This window comes from Opisthocomus hoazin, chromosome 2 (assembly GCF_030867145.1).
Source record: "Opisthocomus hoazin isolate bOpiHoa1 chromosome 2, bOpiHoa1.hap1, whole genome shotgun sequence".
NCBI lineage: Eukaryota > Metazoa > Chordata > Aves > Opisthocomiformes > Opisthocomidae > Opisthocomus > Opisthocomus hoazin.
The window spans coordinates 106,760,405-106,780,483 of NC_134415.1; the positions used below are offsets into that span (position 1 = coordinate 106,760,405).

The 20,079-nt window shown below is 41.7% G+C and overlaps 1 protein-coding gene across 1 annotated transcript in view; it reads left to right on the forward strand.

Moving 5' to 3' along the window:
* The window catches only part of CSMD1 (CUB and Sushi multiple domains 1), a 1,295,699-nt gene that overhangs the window by 827,469 nt on the left and 448,151 nt on the right, over positions 1 to 20,079 (forward strand). The window contains exon 8 of the mRNA XM_075445037.1: positions 14,531 to 14,618. Within this exon, the coding sequence (XP_075301152.1) occupies positions 14,531 to 14,618 (88 nt within the window). The remainder of the gene's footprint in view (positions 1 to 14,530; positions 14,619 to 20,079) is intronic.

The following is a 20,079-nucleotide window of genomic DNA, read 5'->3' on the forward strand; positions in this document are numbered from 1 at the left end:
AGCAGGTAATGCAATAACGGACAAATGTATATTAAGGAAATGAGAATTTTATTTAAGCGCAGTCATTTGCACCCTTATTGAAATAAAAAATTAAAATTTATAATCACCTTCAGATTTATTGCAGAAATGGCAGTACTCAGTGAGATGCTATATAGCTATTTTTAAAGGAAAAGAAAAAGACTGTCTTATGAGTCAATAAAATATGTTATAAAGTGGCAGTATATTTACAAATAAATAGCATTGTTGGGTGAGTTTATAAGCTGACGCTGGTGAAAAATGGAACTTTCCAAACTTCTAAGCCACTGAGACACAACAACATGTTGGGTTTATTTCTTTAGAAATGGATGCTTCTGGATACCCCATAAAATCGCTCTTTACTACTCACTCTTCATCAGCTCTGTTGCTTCAAAGTAAATTACTAAGTTTCCTACACTTCTGAATGAAATGATGCTGGAAAAAGCAACAACTCTATTTACTTGGAGACAGATGTTTAAGCCGTACTCATAGCTTATTGTGTGGTATGCAAAGGACAAATGTATAAATGGCTATATCAAGTTTTTGCTTTCCCTTCCTGTCATGCAGTCATGTGGTGTGAAAAATAAATTGTAATGTATTTATTTTTTAAAGTTGTTTTTTTTTTTTTATCATTTACCTATCAGATAAAATCCTGTACCCTGTATCATTACTGATATTTTATCTGTTGACTTTACTAAGATTATAGAATCATAAAATCATAGATTGCTTTGGGTTGGAAGGGACCTTAAAGATCATAGAATCATAGAATAATAGAGTCATTAAGGTTGGAAAAGACCTCTAAGATCATCAAGTCCAGCTATCACCCCAACACCACCATGCCCGCTAACCATGTCCCAAAGTGCCATTTCTACACGTTTTTTGAATGCCTCCAGGGATGGGGACTCCTGGGCAGCCTGTTCCAATGTCTGACCACTCTTATAGTAAAGAAATTTTTCCTAATATCCAATCTAAACCTCCCCTGGAGCAACTTGAGGCCATTGCCTCTCGTCTTATCGCTAGTTATTTGGGAGAAGAGACCAACATCTGCCTCACTACAACCTCCTTTCAAGTAGTTGTAGAGAGAAATAAGGTCCCCCTCAGCCTCCTCTTCTCCAGACTTAACAGCCTCAGTTCATTCAGCCGCTCCTCATAAGACTTGTTCTCCAGACCTTTCACCAGCCTCGTTGCCCTTCTCTGGACATGCTCCAGCACCTCAATGTCCTTCTTGTAGTGAGAGGCCCAAAACTGAACACAGTAGTCCAGGTGCGGCCTCACCAGTGCCGAGTACAGGGGCACGATCACCTCCCTACTCCTGCTGCCCACACTATTCCTGATACAAGCCAGAATGCCCTTGGCCTTCTTGGCCACCTGGGCACACTGCTGGCTCATGTTCAGCCAGCTGTCCACCAACACCCCAAGGTCCTTTTCTGCCAGGCAGCTTTCCAGCCAATCCTTCCCAAACCTGTAGCGTTGCATGGGATTGTTGTGACTGAAGTGCAGGACCCGGCACTTGGCCTTGTTGAACCTCATACAGTTGGCCCCGGCCCATCAATTCAGTCTGTCCAGATCCCTCTGCACAGCCTTCCTATCCTCAAGCAGACCCACACTCCCACCCAACTTGGTGTCATCTGCAAACTTACTGAGGGAGCACTCAATCCCCTCATCCAGATCATTGATAAAGGTGTTAAAGAAGACCAGATCCAAAACTGAGCCCTGGGGAACACCACTTGTGTCTGGCCGCCAGCTTGTTCTATTGATCTAGAGGTAGATATAAAAACAAGTGTTGTTATGAGTGAGTAGGCTCTTCATGACTTCAAGAAAAGTTGGACTATGCTCCTAGACTGACTGAAAGCTGTGCATCTGCTGAGCCTGAAGTTGCTTCATTAAGTTGGAATAAATATTATGCTCAGCTGCTGAAAACAGAGGTGCGTGCAAAGGACCGAGCATGCAAAGCGGCGAGAGAGGAGACCCCAGCCACCCCCTCCCCCGAGCGGGAAAGCAAGAGGTGCCAACGAGCGGCAGCTCTGACTCAGCGGGGGCGGAGTCGAGTGTGACAGCGGCCAAACCCCCTCATGGATAAGAGCAGCCCCCAGGGAGCGCGAGCGAGCAGCTGCGGCGCAGCAGCCGGGGAGCAGCACGGCAGTTCAGTTCGCGCGGCAGTTCAGTTCGCGCAGGGAAGGCGACAGGCAGGGTGCAGCCGCCCCTCCTGGCAACTCAAGTAGTGGGCATCGCCTATCCAGGAGATATTCTAGCCATGGTTACCACCCGTGGTAAAGCTCTTGCTAGAAGGAGTGTGGGGACCCAGACAGAGGCCCCACGCAAGAACGCGGGTGTCCAGGTCTCCGGCTGCAGGGAGTGCCTGAGCCTGGCGCTCGTACTGGAGGACAGCAGAGACAACGGCTGTGTTCATTGCGAGCAGGTGAATGATCTGCTCAGCCTGGTGGCAGAGCTGAAGGAGGAAGTGGAGAGGCTGAGGAGCATCCGGGAGTGTGAGAGAGAGATCGACTGGTGGAGCCGCACCCTGCCCTCCCTGAGGCAGAGGCAGCACAAAAAGCAGGGAATCCCCTACTCTCTTGCCACTGAGCAGAAAGAGATGGGGGGGAATGGAAACGAGTCCCTGCTTGGGGGGGCAAGAGAATCTCCTCTCGGCCTCCCTCACCGGCTCAGTTGCCCTTAAGCAACAGATACGGGGCTCTGGAATGTGAGGGCCACAGAGGAAGTGGGTGTAGGTGAAGCTCCACCCATGGGGTTGCCCAGGACGAGTCAGACAGCCCCACGTATTACGACTGCCTCAACTAAGAAAAAAAGGAGGGTAATTGTCATAGGTGATTCCCTTCTGAGGGGAACACAGGGCCCGATCTGCCGACCGGACCCATCCCACAGGGAAGTCTGCTGCCTCCCTGGGGCCTGGGTTAGGGAAGTTGCGAAGAAACTCCCTGGTCTGGTGTGGCCTTCTGATTATTACCCTCTCTTGGTAATGCAGGATGGCGGGGACAAGATAGCGGAGAGAAGTCCCAAAGCCATCAAAAGGGACTTCAGGGCACTGGGACGACTGGTTGAGGGATCAGGGGCACAGGTGATGTTTTCCTCCATCCCATCAGTGGCAGGGAACAACACTGAAAGGGGCAGGAAAACTCACCTGGTTAACAGGTGGCTCAGGGACTGGTGCCATGGGTCGAATTTTGGTGTCTTTGATCATGGGGAGGTGTACAAAGCACCGGGCCTGCTGGCGACAGGTGCATCGCAGCTATCTCAAAGGGGAAAAAGGATTCTTGGCCACGAGCTGGTGGGGCTCATTGAGAGGGCTTTAAACTAGTTTCGAAGGGGGAAGGGGACATCTCCCAGCTCACTAGGGATGAGCCTAGGCTTGCCGTGCCAGGGGTGAGATTGACAGCCCGGCTCAAGTGTGTCTATACCAACGCATGTAGCATGGGCAATAAACAGGAGGAGCGGGAAGCCATTATACAGCAGGACGGCTATGACTTGGTCGCCATCACAGAAACGTGGTGGGACAACTCGCATGCCTGGCATGCTGTCATGGATGGCTACAGACTCTTTCGGAAAGACAGGCCAACAAGGAGAGGTGGGGGAGTTGCTCTATATGTGAGGGAGCAACTGGAATGCATTGAGCTTGACCTGGGGGCAATTGAGGAATGAGTTGAGAGCTTGTGGGTGTAGAATTAAGGGACAGGCTCATAAGGGTGACAATACGGTGGGTGTGTACTACAGGCAACCTGACCAGGAGGAGGAAAGTGATGAGGCCTTCTACAGGCAGCTGCAACCAGCCTCACAATCACGGGCCCTGGTTCTCATGGGGGACTTCAACCACCCTGACATCAGCTGGGAAGACCATACAGCTAGGCAGGCGCAATCCAGGAGGTTCCTACAGAGCATCGATGATAACTTTCTGATACAAGTGGTGGAGGAACCAACAAGGAAAGGCGCTCTGCTGGACCTTGTATTAACAAACAAGGAGGGACTGGTGGAGGATGTGAAGGTCGGAGGTAGACTCGGCTGCAGTGACCATGAAATTGTCGAGTTCAGGATCCTGCATGGAGGAAGCAGAGCGATAAGCAGGATCAAAACCTTGGACCTCAGGAGGGCTAACTTTGTCCTCTTCAAGGAGGTACTGGGAGGAATCCCGTGGGCCAGGGCTCTCGAAGGCAGGGGGGTCCAAGAGTGATGGTCGCTCTTGAAATGTCACTTCCTCCATGCTCAGGAGCGGTGCATCCCCCTGAGAAATAAATCGAGCAAAGGAGGCAGGAGACCTGCATGGTTAAGCAAGGAGCTTCTAGCAGACATCAGGCGGAAGAGAAATGTCCATGGAATGTGGAAAGAGGGGCAGGCCACTTGGGAAGAGTACAGGAATGTGATCAGAGTGTGCAGGGATGCGACGAGGAAGGCCAAGGCCCACCTGGAATTGAAGCTGGCAAGGGATGTCAAAAACAACAAGAAGGGCTTCTTCAACTACATCAGCAGCAAAAGGAAGGCTAGGGACAATGTGGGGTCGCTGCTGAATGAGGCGGGTGTCCTGGTGACGGAGGATGCGGAGAAGGCAGAGCTACTGAATGCCTTCTTTGCTTCAGTCTTCAGTGCTAAGACTGGCCCTCAGGAATCCCAGGCCCCAGAGGTAAGAGAAGAAGCCTACAGAGAGGACGACTTTCCCTTGGTTGAGGAGGACTCTTTGAGGGATTGCTTAAGCGATCTGGACAACCACAAATCCATGGACCCCGATGGAATGCACCCACGAGTGTTGAGGGAGCTGGCGGATGTCATTGCCGAGCCACTCTCCATCATCTTTGAGAGGTCCTGGAGGACAGGAGAGGTGCCCGAGGACTGGAGAAAGGCCATTGTCACTGCAATCTTCAAAAAGGGCAAGAAGGAGGACCCAGGGAACTACAGGCCGGTCAGCCTCACCTCCATCCCGAAACAGGTGATGGAGCAGCTTATCCTGGAGGCCATCATCAAGCAAGTGGAGGAAAAGAAGGTTATCAGGAGTACTCAGCATGGATTCACCAAGGGGAAATCATGCCTGACCAATCTAATAGCTTTCTACGATGACATGACTGGCTGGGTAGATGAAGGGAGAGCCGTGGATGTTGTCTACCTCGACTTCAGCAAGGCTTTCGACACAGTCTCCCATGATATCCTCCTAGGGAAGCTCAGAAAGTGTGGGCTGGATGGGTGGTCGGTGAGGTGGATTGAGAACTGTCTGAATGGCAGAACTCAGAGGGTTGTTATCAGCGGTGCTGAGTCTAGTTGGAGGCCTGTACCTAGTGGTGTCCCCCAGGGGTCAGTACTGGGCCCAGTCTTGTTCAACTTCTTCATCAACGACCTGGATGAAGAGTTAGAATGTACCCTTAGCAAGTTTGCTGATGACACCAAACTGGGAGGTGTGGTAGACACACCGGAAGGCTGTGCTGCCATTCAGCGTGACCTGGATAGGCTGGAAAGTTGGGCAGAGAGGAGCCTGATCAGGTTCAACAAATGCAAATGCAGGGTCGTGCACCTGGGGAGGAATAACCCCATGCATCAGTACAGGCTTGGGGCGGACCTGCTGGAGAGCAGCTCTGCGGAGATGGACCTGGGTGTCCTGGTGGACGACAGGTTAACCATGAGCCAGTAGTGTGCCCTGGCTTCCAAGAAAGCAAATGGCATCCTGGGATGCATCAAGAAGAGTGTGGCCAGCAGGACAAGGGAGGTTCTCCTTCCCCTCTACACTGCCCTAGGGAGGCCTCATCTGGAGTACTGTGTCCAGTTCTGGGCTCCCCACTTCAAGAAACATGAGGAGCTACTGGAGAGAGTCCAGCGGAGGGCTACAAGGATGGTGAGGGGACTGGAACATCTCTCCTACGAGGAGAGGCTGAGGGAGCTGGGCTTGTTCAGCCTGAAGAAGAGAAGGCTGAGAGGGGACCTAATATATACTTACAAATATCTGAAGGGTGGGTGTCAGGAGGATGGGGCCAAGCTCTTTTCAGTAGTGCCCAGCGACAGGACAAGGGGCAATGGGCACAAACTGAAGCATAGGAAGTTCCGTCTGAACATGAGGAAGAACTTCTTCCCTTTGAGGCTGACGGGGTACTGGAACAGGCTGCCTAGGGAGGCTGTGGAGTCTCCTTCTCTGGAGATATTCAAGACCCGCCCGGACATGGTCCTCTGCGGCCTGCTGTTGGTGACCCTGCTTCGGCAGGAGGGTTGGACTAGATGACCCACAGAGGTCCCTTCCAGCCCCTACCATTCTGTGATTCTGTGATTCTGTGACAGTTGGTCAAGTTCCGGTGGGAAACCAAAACAGAACAAAACAAAGTGAAAAGATGCCTTCTTTTCTTTCTTCTTTTTTTTTTTTTTTTAAACTACTGATTCACTGGATAAGAGTGGACAAAACTGCTGTTGGATTTATGTAAGGGTAATCTATTCTCAGGCCTTGCAATCACTAAGGAATAACACGGAGAAGTGGGACATAGCAGCTTTTTTGGTTATAGGAATTAGAAGACTACTGGTAGCAATCCCCAGCTGCTGGAGAAAAGAGTGGCATAAATATATTGGTAAACTACAGAGATCCTGTATTTTAACCAATTGTTGACAGCTGCAATCTAGTGGGATGATGATTTCCTAGTGTGTGAAGTTTCTACAGCTTACTCAAAAAAACCTGAAAGTTTTTTCTTTCGTATGTGAAAATAACAGGATTTTTTATAGTTTCTGTTGCAGAAATGAATTTTTTTTTAATCTGACTTTTTAAAGTAAGGGGTACAGCTAAAGTTTTCTTACACATTTTCAAAGCTAAAATAGTCCTAGAATGAGAAACACTGGAGAACTTCAGTTTTAATTGAAATCTAGCAGCTGTCTATGGCTTGCTGAACTAACAGAACACTAGTTTGGAAGATTTGTTAATAATTTTGAAGAAACACAATGCCATCAGTAGGACTGTTCTGGGCCGTATTCACCTGGGCAGGTTTTAGATAACAGTTTCCACTTGTATAACTGCCCAGAATGGCCTTACGCGCTGAGGTCAGCTGTTGTCAACATGGCCATATTATCCTGTTCAACAGTATTTAAATATTATAGTCAATTCACAGATAAATGAAGGAAAAAAAGTTTGAACTAGCTTCTTGAAAATAGTTACACTGTTGAACTCCGAAATGTTCATTCTTTGTCCTTAATTGTTTATCTCTTTCTTCTCTTCCGTCTTTCTGGGTTTCAAGTAATCTATCACAGAATCACAGAATCACAGAATAGTAGGGGTTGGAAGGGACCTCTGTGGGTCATCTAGTCCAACCCCCCTGCCGAAGCAGGGTCACCTACAGTAGGCGACTGTAGAAGAAGTTTCATGCAGGTTTACTCCTGTTGTTTGTAACAGATCAGTGTTATGCTATTTCTGCTGAAGGAGTTCCTTAAAGGCTATGATGGAGTTAATGGACCGTCAAGTCATTTTGCTAACAGTAGTTCTCCTGGCTTCTAAAAGCCTAGATGAAATTGTATGGAAAAATGCCATACAGTCATCTTTATTTTTCCAGTTTAAATATATATTTTTTTGTCATGGTATTTTCGTTGCCGCTATTATTTCTACTCAAATCTGTATTTTCTGTCACATCTGTGATCTTATTTAATTGTAAGGCAATACATACACATATATATATACACGATATAAGGCTAAACATATACTTTCATATACCCATATAATTAATGCCCTTGTATCTCATTATTAGTGTTCCAATTGAATACTTTTTATTTATGTCTTTCTGCAAAACAGCTATCAGAAAAAAAAAGGAGTTAAATTTAAATTATGTCCTCTAATTCGGTGAAGAGTTCAAGAGACAAAATATCTGTTACTTTTTTTAATGTAGTCAAAATTATGTAGACCAAAATTATTAAAACTAAGTGTGAAGTGTGACTTTTTATGTATAATTTCATGTAAAACAAACTGGTTTTCCCTTTTCTGACTGTGTCATAATTTTTAAAATAAAATCTAATACACATGATTTTGTGTATGCAAAGACGTTGTTTATACATAAGTTTAATTGTGAGCCTTACTTGCTGCCCTATTATTTGCAGTAAGACGCTATCTTAAAATTGCTAAAGCTTATGTGCTGCTAAGAATTCTCCTAATAAATGTCTTAGCAAACAAAAAAAGACCTCCTGCTGTATATGCAGTCTGACCATTAAAATTATTCTCAAATTAACTCTTTTCTTTTGATCTAGATATGTCAAAAACTTTGAAAGCTTGAAATTATGTCCAGGATGGGGGTAACTGACATTTTATAGCAAACGCAGCAAAACATATGGTGGAAAATGTCATTCAGTTCTGCCTGTGAATGTATTTGTGGATTGAAGCTTTTGTGCCCTAAAATCTTTCTTTTCATCCATTAATTCCAGCTTTCTAAAGTCAAAACAACCCCAGTGTACTCAATCCTTTTCTACAATGATAGTATTTTATACTTTTTCTTCATACATTGTCATGTCAAGACATTTAGTATGTACATCTTTTCTTCTTTTCCAGCAACCACGTTATTCATTGCTATGTGAAACAAATAATTTCTAGTACACTTGATAAAGAATAATGGAAATATATAGGATTCACTTTTGAAGCATAGTTATTTCATGACCGAAATTATGTCTAGATCTCTTAGGGTTTTTTTTTTTTTAATATGAATCAACCTTTTCAAAAATTAAAATGTAAATAAACGTAAATCCAAGTAGCTTCATGAGTAATCAAATGTGGTTCTAATACATTAATTAGTGTATCTATTATCTTGTTTCATTGATACAGGGTCATTGCACTTATGTGTGACTTCTTGGCTGGAAAGAGGTTGATATTTACGTATGTCAGCTTTTATTTTCATCATAACAGAGAGATAAAGTACTCATTCATTGTAAAGTCTCGCTCAGTTTACAAACTTGTCAGTTTGCTCTAGAAAAAAACTGCCATTTCTTGTAATATCTTTCCACAGTGAATTTTAGGGTCTTGTCTTTTCTGTAGCCTCCACACAATATTTGACAAGGACTTCTTGTAAGTGATTCTTGCAATTTTTGGTTTAATTTGCAAGTTACTCAAAACCAATTACTGAAGGAATGAGTGTACCTGGGTTGATGTATTTTTTTTTTTAAATCCAGAACCTTTCTATAGGTTGGTGATATCACTAGGAGAATGAGTAAATGGCCAAATAGACTGCCAAAACTTAAGTCTAAAACTGTAGGTATTGCAGCCTGAAGCATGAACCCTAAATATTTTTTGCTAGTCTAGTGTCTACTGAGAAAAAATATGCAGCATAATGCATCTGAACAGAATATTTTTTTTGCTTTGAAGTTCAGCCCTTCAAAGCATTTCATCACATGGTTTACATGAGTATGAGCAGATCATTAACATACGTTCAGATTCCAAGCGCTCTAAAGCAGGGCAGCTTGCCTGGAGTAGAACTGATATTATAACAAGGGAGATCTCATGTTGCTTGTCTTGCTGCATGAAACATATGTTGCACCATCCCTTCCTCCTGCCTAGCATTGCTCCTTGATTAAAGTTAAACACTTCCCAAATGCTGAGCTAAATTAGGATGCTAATGTATCTGCTAATTCTTTATTATTATGATTACAACTTTTTTAGTCTGATTTCTGTTTACAATTACTGCCAGTCTTCTCTATTATTTTGTTAGAATCAGAACATGTGAAACATCTTAAAGGAGTTCTGTTTTATGTTTTATACCAAGTAAAACAATAAAGTTTACTTCAAAAGCTGTGGAAACACTTATCTGCATGATCCCAACTGAGAAAATGGAAGAAATCCTGTTGGTTCCTTCTCAGTCAGTAAAGAAAGGATAGATTTTTTTTTTATCAAATAGAAATTTAAATCACCAATCTTAAGCATAAAGGTTGTATCTAGACTGAAAAGCTGTCCATCATGTTAATGAACTCACAGCTTCTCTTCAACTATTTCTGTAGAAAGGCCTGAGAATAGTGAAGTTTTGCAGTATGTAATAGCATGGCATGTTGAGAAGTTCCAGAGTTAAGCTGCATCCACTGAGAATGCTCTGTTTCTATACTAAAGACATGCCTGGTGGTTGAAGCATCTTTGATGTTCTCAAACCCTCTGTTAAAAAAAGAGGAAGACAGAGATCTGTTAGACTCTACAGTAACTAATATTAAAAAATAAAAACCCAAACACAACCCTGACTAGAATCTTTTCATAATTTTCTCCCTACTCTGTGACTTCAAATACTTTTTCTGATGTTAGTCTCATGGAACACACACTGTTTTCTCTAGCTGATGGTTCCGTGAAGAGCTGTGTGCAGCTGAGATATAGTGTGAAGAATTATCTATGTAAAGCAATATCCTACCTTGATATTTGCCAGGACTGTGTGCTCTTAAAGTTCTTTTTAAAACAGAGACGGTCTACTGAGAATCTACAAGAGTATATTGAGAGAGGCTGGTATTATTTAGACTGGTCCTAAATTTATTTGTCATAAAAACAGGTTTATAAATGTTTAGTTTATATTCACAAAACAGAGAAACATTGTTAGTTCTTTAAGATGAATGCTACTAATTACTGCATAGCTGTGCCAAAGTTTCTGCATAAATGGTATTTTTATCTAAGTTTTGCAAGCTTTAAAAAGGAAAATTACCTTTCATTTCCCTTAATACCTTCACTGTTTTAAAATTTTAAAATTCTAAAATTAAAATTGAGGTGACGGTTAAAATACATAGTCTATGAATGAGCTTTGAAAGTAAAGAAAAACAATTTATGTTTGATATGATAAGGAAGGAAAAACCAGAAGAAAGATGCAAGAAGTGTAAAACACTTTGTAACAGCCTAGGTAAAAGAAACTTCATACAGTATCATTGTGAAAGAGTACAAAGAGGTGAGACGGGGTCTTTCAAGGGCATACAAAAGTCTTTTTTTAAAGGTAGAGCAGTAAAAATTTGGGCATGTGACTGGATGAATAGCAGATGACGTGTCTAAGAGATGCTTTCAGAAAGAGATTACAAGGTTTAAACAAATTCTGGAAGTAAGATACGCAAACTAAAGATGATACTTTCTCCTCAGACACATTATGGATGTCAGTGGTGGTGGATAATACTTCGTAGCAATGGGTGAATGGGAGATCTGACAGGATTGAAACAGGAAGATGAAGGTCTTTGACAGGAATTCACTTGGGCATCTTTTAATCTGTTTTCAGTCTGAATGATGACAAATGTTGGAGCTAAAAAAAAATCTTAAAATATGCATTTAAGGTAAATTGCAAAATACTGGCACATAAAAGTTCTAAGCATATTAAAAAGTAAAAGTATGTGTATATTTATAAATGTATTTAAGTCCCTTGTGTCCCTGAACTGCTAAAGGTAATAAATGGTTTCACTAATTTGAGAAATTTGTTCCTTTTTTCCCATCTGGAAAGATAAAATCAGACAGGCTTTACAGGGAATTGGATTTATTTTGTTATGACAGCATGTCATGCAACAACCATCTGTTAAAAAACACTTGACAGTTCATCACAGAAAGCAGAAGCTAAAACCTGGGCCATGTATAACAAGGCCCATCCAGGAAAATGTGCTGAGTTCCAGACATACGATACCTACTCTGTTTCAAGAGACAGTATTTCTCTGGATAAATGATAGCCTGAATCACCATTCCCTGCTACTGGTGTGAGAGTGTGTTGGCAGGGGAAGGTAGTGGTGGAGAACAAAATTTTTCAAAGATCATCGTCTGTCTGGGGAGATCGCTTCATTCTGTGCTATGAGTAAGGTCTCAGTCAGCATTTACTGGTGTCGCAAACAAAACACGAATTTTGTATTTATGTCTGTGAAAGGAGATAGCTCCACTGCTATGAGTTTGTACTTAAAACATGGTAGCACAGGCAGTGTTCTCAACCACCACCACTGTTACAGTTGTTACCATAAGGTTCAAGTTTAGTAAACTTGCTGTGTCCAATAACCACATCAGTCATATTGCTTATTTTCATTTCTTGGTGATTCAGTAGTCAAAACTGAACCTCACTATCACTAACGTAGCTACACTTCTGTTCTAAAAGTAGTAAATATTTGGATTTTTTTCCTGAAAAAATGGAAGAAATGTTAGTAGGAAAATTATTCATTTTAAGGAACATCAGTGTACAAGCAGGCTGCTTTTCTAGCACGGTCAGTTTTTGACTGCAGCAGCATTTCACAGAATCACAGAATGGTAGGGGTTGGAAGGAACCTCTGTGGGTCATCTAGTCCAACCCTCCTGCCGAAGCAGGGTCACCTACAGCAGGCTGCACAGGACCGCGTCCAGGCGGGTCTTGAATATATCCAGAGAAGGAGACTCCACAACCTCCCTGGGCAGCCTGTTCCAGTGCTCCGTCACCCTCAAAGGGAAGAAGTTCTTCCTCATGTTCAGACGGAACTTCCTGTGCCTCAGTTTGTGCCCATTGCCCCTTGTCCTGTCGCTGGGCACTACTGAAAAGAGCTTGGCCCCATCCTCCTGACACCCACCCTTCAGATATTTGTAAGTATATATTAGGTCCCCTTGCAGCCTTCTCTTCTTCAGGCTGAACAAGCCCAGCTCCCTCAATCTTTCTTTGTAGGACAGATGTTCCAGTCCCCTCACCATCCTTGTAGCCCTTCGCTGGACTCTCTCCCGTAGCTCTTCATCTTTCTTGAACTGGGGAGCCCAGAACTGGACAGAGTACTCCAGATGAGGCCTCCCTAGGGCAGTGTAGAGGGGAAGGAGAACCTCCCTCGACCTGCTGGCCACACTCCTCCTAATGCATCCCATTTCAATGATGACATTTCCCAGGAAATTACAAAATTAAATTCTCATACGAAAATTCATATTTACTAGCTAGTATAAATTTGCTCTGAAAGCCTTTATACACACATGAAAATCTCTATCAATCTAAGTAGTATTAGTGCAATTAGCAGGACTGGGCTCTTGGTCTGCAGTATTTTGAAGATGGTGAATTCCAGGTGCTATACTTTTGTCCAGCTGAACTGGATTTTTACTCATGCTTTGTTTTTTTATTTATCAGGAAATAAATTTTTAAGTAAAACATCATATTTTTAATTGTGTCTGCAAAAGCATTTCTGAGATTATCATAAACTTTGTTCACCTAGTTTAAAGAAAGATTTCTGAAAAAATTGGTATACAATACAATAAGTAATGCTAAAAAGATGCAGAGAAAGAAGTGATTCCTTCCCTTTCCTATATTTTAAAAATTTTCTGTGTGGTGAAATAAAAAGAATGTTGAGAAATGTTGATGTATACTGTCATTGTTGCAGTGTCTCTATTTTAGGAAGAATCAATGCTCAGGTCTAGCGTTTTGGTACTTACAAGTGTTTTGTCTTGTGCTGTAATGCAGTTTTTTATTTCTCTAAATTTTCTCTAGTAAAACTTTGGATTTCTGTGTAAATTAATTATTCCTGATGCTGCCAAAACAGACATAAAGATTTATAGCTCCTACCATCTGATTTTATGTATCCCGCTTGCACCACTCGTTTTGCCACTGTGTTCAAGGTGAAAGCATATCCCTGTGTGGGAAAACCAGCCACTTCTTACGTCTAATCTCTCACCACCTTTCAGCTGTAATGCTGTCATCTGTAATCCACTCAGGTTTGCGTAATTTATTTTGCACAGCTAAAATATTCCAACTGACCGTTTTTAGTCAGGAAAAACATTCTGCCCTGTCCTTAAGGGTTTCCCAAAAAATCTTTTAAGATTAAAAAAGTGATCCACAAGTTTCTGCTAGCTCTGTTCTTTTGTGGAGGAAACAGAAAGAAAGGAGAGGTGTGACTTTGCATGGAAACATTTCTGCATATGTGCAGGATAGAAAGCACATGTGTATTCAGGTTTTCTGTACATTCAGTATTGTGCTCTGTTATTTGATGTATTTTCTTTATTATTAATTAGTTTTAATCCCACATATTCGTTATATATCTTTTTACAAATGAAGAAGAAAAAAGTGAAAATTGAATGTTGAAATTGTTTTGACTTTTGAAAGTACTGTAAGTTTATGTATTTATATACCTGGCATTATTTAAATATCTGACGGCCTGGGAGGAGAAAGAACAGAGGACAAAAGGAATGGAATAGTATAAGATACCTTCTCTTTCTATTCCTACATGAAATAAGAGATTTTGAGCCTTGTTTGTATAAGCACATATTCAGCTGGTTACAAATGCATTGCTTTGTGAGGTTTTCTGTATTATTTTGAGATGATCTTTACATTCATAAAAATATTTCTATATTGCAATTGGGTTCTTGGCTTTTGTCTATTTCAAGTCTTATTATGGACAGAAGCTTAAATGAGATTTTATTTTCTTATACTATCTTAATTTTACAATGGTATGATGTGAATATTTGAGAAGGTGACTTCATGAAATACTGTTTTCCCTGTCTGAGAAAAGTCACAGATCCTTGTATCTCCATGAAAAGATGGCTGACCATGGGAGAGCAATCATATATTTTCCCACAGAAGCAAAACATGATTTTTTATCATCTTTACAGCTGCATGTCTAAATTTATTTTTTTTTTCCCTTTACTTTGCAGTGACCCAGGGTGGGGATGCAGTTGCATCTGATACGTGTCCTGATCCTGGAATTCCAGAAAATGGGAAAAGGGTGGGCTCTGACTTCAGGTAGGCACATTTAGTTTTCCATACGACCAAGAGGAATGCATTTCCTGCTGCATGTACACAGAACGTGCAACTAGATATGTATTGTTTCCCTAGTTTTGAATGTGTCGTCTTTGTCAAAATAGATCCAGTCCATTGCATATCTTGAATTCATTTTGTCTGTTTCTTTTTTAAATCAATTCATTTAAAATAGGAATTTTAGAACTTAATAATCATGTCTGTGTAGGAAAGGCAGAACTCTCTGGGCAGCATAGAAGAAGAAGTGGAGACAATTGTCTATTTTCCCACCATATAAAAGTTGTTAAAAATTTTGGGAAACATGGCTGTGATGAATGCCATCTCCTTGCTTTTTGTTGTTTTCAGCTTTTGTTACATTCGTTAAAAAAGGAAAACGAGGTCAAATGGACACCTAAGGAGAAAGGAGGAAGATTGCTCTTTCCCTGTTGGGGAAAAAAAGCAGAAACTTCAAGGTGATGCAGAGAAGAGGGTCAAAGTAAGGCGACGTGAGCCTCCAGCTCATGGAGAGATTTATAAATTGCTCAGCAGGGAAAGGACAGTTAGACCTAAGAGTACATGGAAAGGAAAACTTCACAGGAATTGGAAGGAATTGTGCAAAGTTCACTGCAACTCCAGAAAGCAAGCTAGTCAAACCTGGCCCCTGAATCAAGGCTCTTCCAAGCTAGGGGATAACTGACAATGGAAAAATAATTTTAAAATCTATTCTATTTCTGACAGACCTACTCTTTTTGGATTTTTCTCTATTTACCCTCAAAGGAGTTTGAGAACTCAGAAATAACTCTAACTTTGCAAGAATTAGTTACATGCAAAGTCATGATTTTGTTAGCAATGGGGCAGCAGTTAAATGTGTTTTAAAAAACAGTGAAGTGAAATAAGCTTTTCAATAAATAGGCTAGAGAGACAAGCTGTCCAGAAGATGTTTGCTATTATCCTGTTCTGTATACTCTGATTTAACTTGACAAATACAGCTGCTGCAAGGCAAATTGTATGATACAAAAATATAGTATGCACTTGCTGTCAAAAGGTCTGCTGTTTTAGGAAAACATGTTATCTAGGTCTTTATTAACGCTTGATGTATTGAGGAGAGAAACATCAGTTGGCAGAAGACTAGGTAAAAATGGGATACTAAAATATAACTCTTTATCAAGATGTATTAAAGTGTCTCGTGTATTCATCCAAGGGATACCTGTATACTTCCACTGTTATTTTGGAGAGTATTTTACTTGATTATTTGTGCCGGTATGCCTCAGTTTCCCTCCTCCACTTGAGTGTCTCCTCATAGCCGTAAAGGTTGCAGAGCATACCTCTTGTTCTGAATTCCTCCAGATCAAATACTTAGTTGAAAGAATTAAGGGCAGTATCTAGGATCACTCTGATATTGGTGGAGAGAGAAAAGCATCTCTGGAAAGAGTTAACCCCATAGCCTAAATGTTTAATGGAAAATAGCATGAATTCACACTGGAAGGGGCCTTTCTCACTCCATTAACTGTAGATAGCAGAGTGAGTTCAGCAGACAGGATGGTGAGGGAACCTGAGCACATGACCTGTAAGAGGCTGGGAGTTCTGGGTTTGCTCAGTCTTCAGAGAATCTGAAGGACCTTGCTGCTGTCTACAGCTACTAAACAGGAGAGTGTAGAGAAGAGAAAGCCAGACTTTATTCAGAGGTGGACAGTGACAGGACTAGAGGCGGTGGACAGAAGTTGGGACATGGTAAATTACTACTAGATTCAGGATTTAAAAAAAAAAAAATATTTTTACTATGAGGATAGTCAAACACTGGAGCAAGTTTCCAACAGGGTTTGTGCAATCTCCATCCAGGGAGGCATTCAAATCTCACCTGAGCAAGACCCTGAACTCCATGTTCTGACTGGACTTTCTCGGAGTGGGACATTGGACTAGATGATGCCCTCTTCCAGTGTAATTTATTCTGTGAGTCTATGAATCTTGAACAGATTTTATGTGTTCATGATATACTGTGGGCCGAGCAGACCCATCTAGTTATGGTCCAAGTCAGTGAGGTATGAATACTTCTTCAGAAACATAGCGCATGCACTTTGACTGGCAAGTCTAAGAGCACTGGTAAACTGGAATAGGGTAAGAGAGTGAATTACTTCTTTTCCCCTCTGAACTATAGTCTGTAATTTGAAAGAGAAAGGAATCTGAAATATTTTTTTGGTGAAACAGGTCCAAAGATCTAAACGTGTGAGCCCCGACATAGGAAAGCCCAAAATTCCCATCAGTGCATGAAAATGTCAAGAAGATGGAAAGCCCAGAAGAGCCTTAAAGCTCAATGTGTATTTTAAGATATCTGAGGGAATCTAATGTCAACGAAAAAACATACATAACTATATTTTGAACACAGTCTCTTATGAATAAATGTGGGTTAAAGGTATCTTAAATATCTGGAGCTTATTTATGAGCAATACTTACTCAAATGACAGGGCAAGGCTATTCCGCTCTTTCCTTTACCCCATTCAGACTCTGGTAGTATTTTCATTTCATCTAAAGTATCTTAAAGCTCACGGAAGTAGATGAATGCATAATATGTCAAAAAATAGCACAAACAACATCATATATGATATGGTAAATAAAACACGTTAATATACTTTGATCCCTTGTTATTTGTGTGCATGTTTTGGGCGTCCAATTCTGAATATTAATTGAGACAAACAATAAAATTTTATTTCCCTCCAAAACTTCAGTTGTTATCTGAAATCTGATTATGCAACAGCAACTGTTTTTCATGTACTGTAAACTTATTTTTTTTACATCTATTTAGAACATGTCTTAGCTACCTTAAAGTTTAGTTATCTATATCTAGCTTGTCATTTAAATAGATAATTTGGCTGAAATTTAGTTTTTCTTTCACTAAAATGACAAATCAAGCTCTATGATAAGAGAAGAGAAAATAATACTCGTTGTTGTTTGCATTCCTCCAATGCAGCAAAAATACTGTGGAGACTAAGAGAAAGGCAATGTTTTTTCTTTTCTAAGAGGCAAGTATAGACACCAGAAGGAGCTATTGTTCTTGTCAGGAGAATGACAACTGTGGATATTAATCTGAACTAAAACATGTGAAAATGCACATTATTCAAAATCTTTTCCAGTCTACTGAAAGACATGTTGTGAGTGGGATTGATAGAAAGGCAGAGGGTTTATTTTCGAGTCAGCCTGAGACCCAATTTATTCAGTGATGACAAGTTCTTTGAAAAGGGTTTCGTCGTTTTCAGCATAATAATGGCCTTCATTCTAATATGATAAAGCAAACAAAAAGGTACTGAAATCTAACCTTTTCATTCTGTCCTCCTGCCACTCTTTTACTGTGTTCAGTTCAGGAAGTAGGGGAGGTAATTTTCAGTGAATTTCAAAAAAATTGCATTGGATATTTGGATTTCATTTGAGGGGAAAATGGCAACTTAGACTTTACTAGATAAATGAGAAGATAATACAATTTTGGGGTCAATATCACATTTTATTTTTCTGTGAGATCTCAAAACAATAAGTTATTTAAATGAAGTGTAAAATGGATATAAACAATAACATTTCATCTCTCCTTAAATATTGTATGGTAGACTGTGAAAATACAATAATTTTCCACAATCCCACTGATGCTTGTAACAAAAATAGTTTTTGAATTTTCAAAACAGCTTTTTTAAAAATAAGTGAACTTTCTTATGCTTAATATTTCTTACAGAATTTTTTTCTTTTTTAAAAAGAATGTCTTTCAGTCAAATTCTAGCCTGTTTTATAAAAGCACAAATTTTGCTTTGATGCAGTAGAAATTTAAAATAGGAAAAGAAAAAAGAGGAAACTGATTTCTTCCCCCTATTGAAAGTGTACATAGAGAATTAACAAAACACTTCTAGCGCCCACAGATTTGCTCAGTGACTAGGGAGTTAAAGAGGCAAAAAAGAGAAATTAAAAACATTCATTGTTAATGACTGGAAATTAAGTGAAGTAATAATTTACTTTGAAATCACAGGTCAAATAAGTTAAAACACAGCTTTAAAAAGATGCCCTGTTTTTTAATGGAAAAATGTCAGGCAGAATCAAAGGAGAGGCTCATCAATTTGGATCTTGCTTACAGAATAAGGACTTTCATTGTAGACTTTGTGGCCTAGGTATATCCACTCCCTTAAGATGCTTATTTAGATAGATCTGATTGTTTGGAAACAGAAAATACTCTAGTGACTCAGCTCACTTAAGATTTCTTGGTATGCACTGTCCTCCTAAACATCTAAAGTTATATGGCTTGATTCAGGTATCTGCAGTGTGGGTGTTATATAACAACTCTATCTATACACATATATATTTCATAATTAATGAGTTACTTACACAGACTTTTAATTTCACAGAATCACAGAATCACAGAATAGTAGGGGTTGGAAGGGACCTCTGTGGGTCATCTAGTCCAACCCCCCCGCCGAAGCAGGGTCACCTACAGCAGGCTGCACAGGACCTTGTCCAGGCGGGTCTTGAATATCTCCAGAGAAGGAGACTCCACAACCTCCCTGGGCAGCCTGTTCCAGTGCTCCGTCACCCTCAGAGAGAAGAAGTTCCTCCTCATGTTCAGACGGAACTTCCTGTGCCTCAGTTTGTGCCCATTACCCCTTGTCCTGTCACTGGGCACCACTGAAAAGAGCTTGGCCCCATCCTCCTGACACCCACCCTTCAGATATTTGTAGGCATTTATAAGGTCCCCTCGCAGCCTTCTCTTCTTCAGGCTGAACAAGCCCAGTTCCCTCAACCTCTCCTCGTAGTGGAGATGCTCCAGTCCCCTCACCATCCTTGTAGCCCTCCGCTGGACTCTCTCCAGTAGCTCTTCATCCTTCTTGAACTGGGGAGCCCAGAACTGGACACAGTACTCGAGATGAGGCCTCACCAGGGTAGTGTAGAGGGGAAGGAGAACCTCCCTTGTCCTGCTGGCCACACTCTTCTTGATGCACCCCAGGATCCCATTGGCCTTCTTGGCAGCCAGGGCACACTGCTGGCTCATAGTTAACCTGTCGTCCACCAGGACACCCAGGTCCCTCTCCGCAGAGCTGCTCTCCAGCAGGTCCACCCCAAGCCTGTACTGGTGCATGAGGTTGTTCCTCCCCAGGTGCAGGACCCTGCACTTGCCCTTGTTGAACCTCATCAGGTTCCTCTCTGCCCAGCTCTCCAGCCTATCCAGGTCACGCTGAATGGCAGCACAGCCTTCCGGTGTATCTACCACACCTCCCAGTTTGGTGTCGTCAGCAAACTTGCTGAGGGTACATTCTAACTCTTCATCCAGGTCGTTGATGAAGAAGTTAAACAAGACTGGGCCCAGTACTGACCCCTGAGGGACACCACTTGTCACCAGCCTCCAACTAGACTCAGCGCCCCTGATGACAACCCTCTGAGTTCTGCCATTCAGCCAGTTCTCTATCCACTTCACCGACCATTTCCTTCACTTATGTTATAG